General features: G+C 47.6%; 1 protein-coding gene across 1 annotated transcript in view; it reads right to left on the bottom strand.

Moving 5' to 3' along the window:
• The window catches only part of MYCFIDRAFT_198215 (uncharacterized protein), a gene marked incomplete at both ends in the record, with an annotated part of 1,224 nt that extends 604 nt beyond the window's left edge, over positions 1-620 (bottom strand). Inside the window, 2 exons of the mRNA XM_007930505.1 lie at positions 88-524; positions 574-620. Coding sequence (XP_007928696.1) covers positions 88-524; positions 574-620 — 484 coding nt within the window. The remainder of the gene's footprint in view (positions 1-87; positions 525-573) is intronic.
• Positions 621-3,061: the final 2,441 nt, after the last annotated feature.

Consider the following 3,061-nt stretch of genomic DNA (forward strand, 5'->3'; position numbering starts at 1 on the left):
CCCGTTCACAGTGAAGTTTGGGACGCCGCTTTATGAGTTTCTGCTGCGCATCGGCCACTTCTTTATCAGCTTCCTCGCCGCCCTTACCGGTAGCCATCCAGTCCCTCACTTCCTGCTCCGGGAGACCTGCCTCAATGCCTCGCGCAATCAGCACTTCTTGGTCTGTAATGTCCTCGTTTTCCTCAAAGTATGCATTGAACAACTGCTCGATGACCTTGGTCTCTTGCGCCGGACCTTTTGTCTTTCCAAGCTGGACTAGTCGATGGCTGTCTCTTGTATTGCCAGTGCGTCCTCCAAACGCAAAGTTGATTCCGACTTGCTTTCCTAGCCTTGCGAGATGGCCCTGCATGACCTGCGTCCTCTGCGGAGCAAACTTACTCTCATAGTAAGCCTGCTTGTCTATGCTTTTGGGCGCGTCCGGGTTCAAGTAGAATGGATGCCATGTGATGGAGAAGGTGTCGTTTGGATTGCTCTGTTTATGTTGGTTGATTGCGAGCTCCAGTCTGTTCTTGCCGACATAGCACCTGTACGGTATCAGCACCAGGTATAGCTCTGTGGGTCTTCAACACCTACCAGGGGCAGACATTATCGGAGACAATGTCAATCTGATAGTTGGTCATTCTGCACAGAGTCGCAAGGAGAGGCACGATGAAGGAAAGCAGCTACTGGCAGGTCTACTAAGCTTGTTGTGTCCCTCAGACGAGACTTGCCACGCCTGTGACCTTGTTGTCGAGCACTTGGTGACTATGCGGCATTGTGCCCGAGCTACTGACGAGGATTAGAAATCAAGCGCAACAAACGGCAATCGTGTATCCGGCGTAGCCTCGCTGTGCTCACCAGCCCGAATGGGGCTGGGATATGTGGAACAGTATGTACACCGCGATTTAGCGAGATGGCGGACGGCGGTAATCCCTGAAAACGGGATCTAACTGGTCAAAGCTAGCGTACTGCCTAAAGGAATTATCCGTACCTTTAAAAAGTTCACGTCTAACGCTTTCAAGCTAGCTGCCGTTTACGGGGATTACCCCCGTCCGCCATCTCGCTTAATCGCAGTGTACAATTTGAGGAGAAATGTTGGTTTAAGGAAAAGGGCGGTGACTGGCACTGACTGCCACGCGCATGGCCTGCTGTGATCTGTGTGGTACCTCTAAATTGATGCTAGGCTGCTTACGGAATAGTACAGCACTACCTATTCGGGCGCTTCCATCTGTAGGCAACCTGCTGCAAGCCTTGCGGGTCGGTGTTAGGTCCTCGAGGATTCCCCGAGCCCCAGCTTCCCGCCCGGTCCCTAGCACATTCATTAGCTTCCCCTAGGAACTTGACTTAGCTTTAGACAAGCGAGGCGAGCTTGCGAGCGAAGTAAGTACTTAGAGCAGCGAGGTACGAGCGATAGCGACGACGTACGATACCCGAGCGCGTAAGGCATAGGCCCCTAGAAAAGGGAGTCTTATTCTTATCCTTAACGAGCGAGCTTAAGGCGAGGGAGGCGAGAGTATTGTACAGACTCGCTAGACTCGAATTCATTTAGTATTGCTTAAGAATTAATAGGTAGCTAGGGCTCGGGCGGGTAGCTAGGGCTCGGGGAATCCTCGAGGGTATTAGGTACTAAGACAGAGCCGAGCGATGCGCCTACGACGGCCTATTACGGATAGCGAGTAACTAACTGCGATCTCTAAGGCAGAGGCATAACTTAAGTATTACGTTAGCTATTAAAGATAGTTCTATACTGCTATAAGGCGAGCGTTTAGACGCAATATACGCAAGTATCGTCTTAACAAGGCTAATCTAGAGCGCAGTCTGCTAAGAGTAACAGCCCTGCGGCAGTAGCATCTAAAAGTAATATAGCTACAACGTCTAAAGATCGTCGTCGTCGAGACTAGAAGTAGAGCTCTCGGTAGGATCTATAGGTAATAAAGTTTCCGGAGCTATTCGGAGATAAGATCGAGGCGGACCTATTCTGTACTTTAATTAGTTAACACTACCTTATTAATCTGTCCTCTAACTTCGTTTATCTATCTATCGAGCTGTTTACTCTGTTTATTACTCTGTTTAATCTGCTCGCTCTATCTACTTTAGCGACTCTGTTTACTCCTCCTAACTACTATTAGTATCCTTATACGGCTTGCTCTCCTTCTTGCCCTAACCGAACTTAAAGAGGCGCTAGAATAGCGTACGAGGACCTTAAGTCTAGTCGTTCTTAGTATAGCTATCTTGCTTAACTAATATAGTTAAGTTCGTAGGCTTACGTCGCTCGCGTAAATCCTTCTAGTAAGTAGTAGTAGTTTTGTCCTTCGACGGTATAATAAGCGCGTTTAAGTCTCGGCTAACCTTACGGACTTAACGAACTTTCGCCGAAGTAGTCCCTATAGCGTCTCTAATACTATTCTCGATTCTAGTAACTACCTTATCGAAGGGCCTAGGCATCGTAGGCTTTTCCCGTATCTTATATCTACCTACCGCCGGAATGTATATACTAGCCCCTATAGCTCCGGTACCTCCTATATATATCGGTATGTTTCCTAATATCTTAGGGAATCGCTTCGCTCTTGTTTTACTCGTTGCCTTAGGCTACTAGCTATTAGTAACTAGAGGCTTGCTTAGGTTAGTAGATTTAGGAATAACTAGCTTGTCTGCGTTACCTTTCGGGTCGGAGGTCTGCGCTATAGGCTCGATCGGCTTAACGCTGCTAGAATTAGGCATATTAGTATACTTTAGCGGAGTATAAACGTCTTTATTAGAAGAGCTCGATTCGCGCTTTGCTTCGTCTTTCGTATCGTTAAGCTCGCTTTAAAGTCTATCGATCTCTTCGCCTAAAGCCGCTATACGTAGAGCTCCTTCGCCCTCGCCGTATATATTGTCGAAGCGCTCTAGCAGGTCCTCTAGCGAAGCAGATGCTCTATCGTACTATTCCTTAACTCCTTCGAGGTCGATATCTTCCTCGTCTATAAGTATAGCCCGAGCTATTATTACCTAGAGGTAGGTAGTATATAGCAATAGGACTTTCTCTTTAGCTAGGCAAAATATTAGGAGATTCGAGCAAGTTATGTCTACTATAGACTAA

The sequence above is a fragment of the Pseudocercospora fijiensis genome (assembly GCF_000340215.1).
Source record: "Pseudocercospora fijiensis CIRAD86 unplaced genomic scaffold MYCFIscaffold_6, whole genome shotgun sequence".
Classification (NCBI taxonomy): domain Eukaryota; kingdom Fungi; phylum Ascomycota; class Dothideomycetes; order Mycosphaerellales; family Mycosphaerellaceae; genus Pseudocercospora; species Pseudocercospora fijiensis.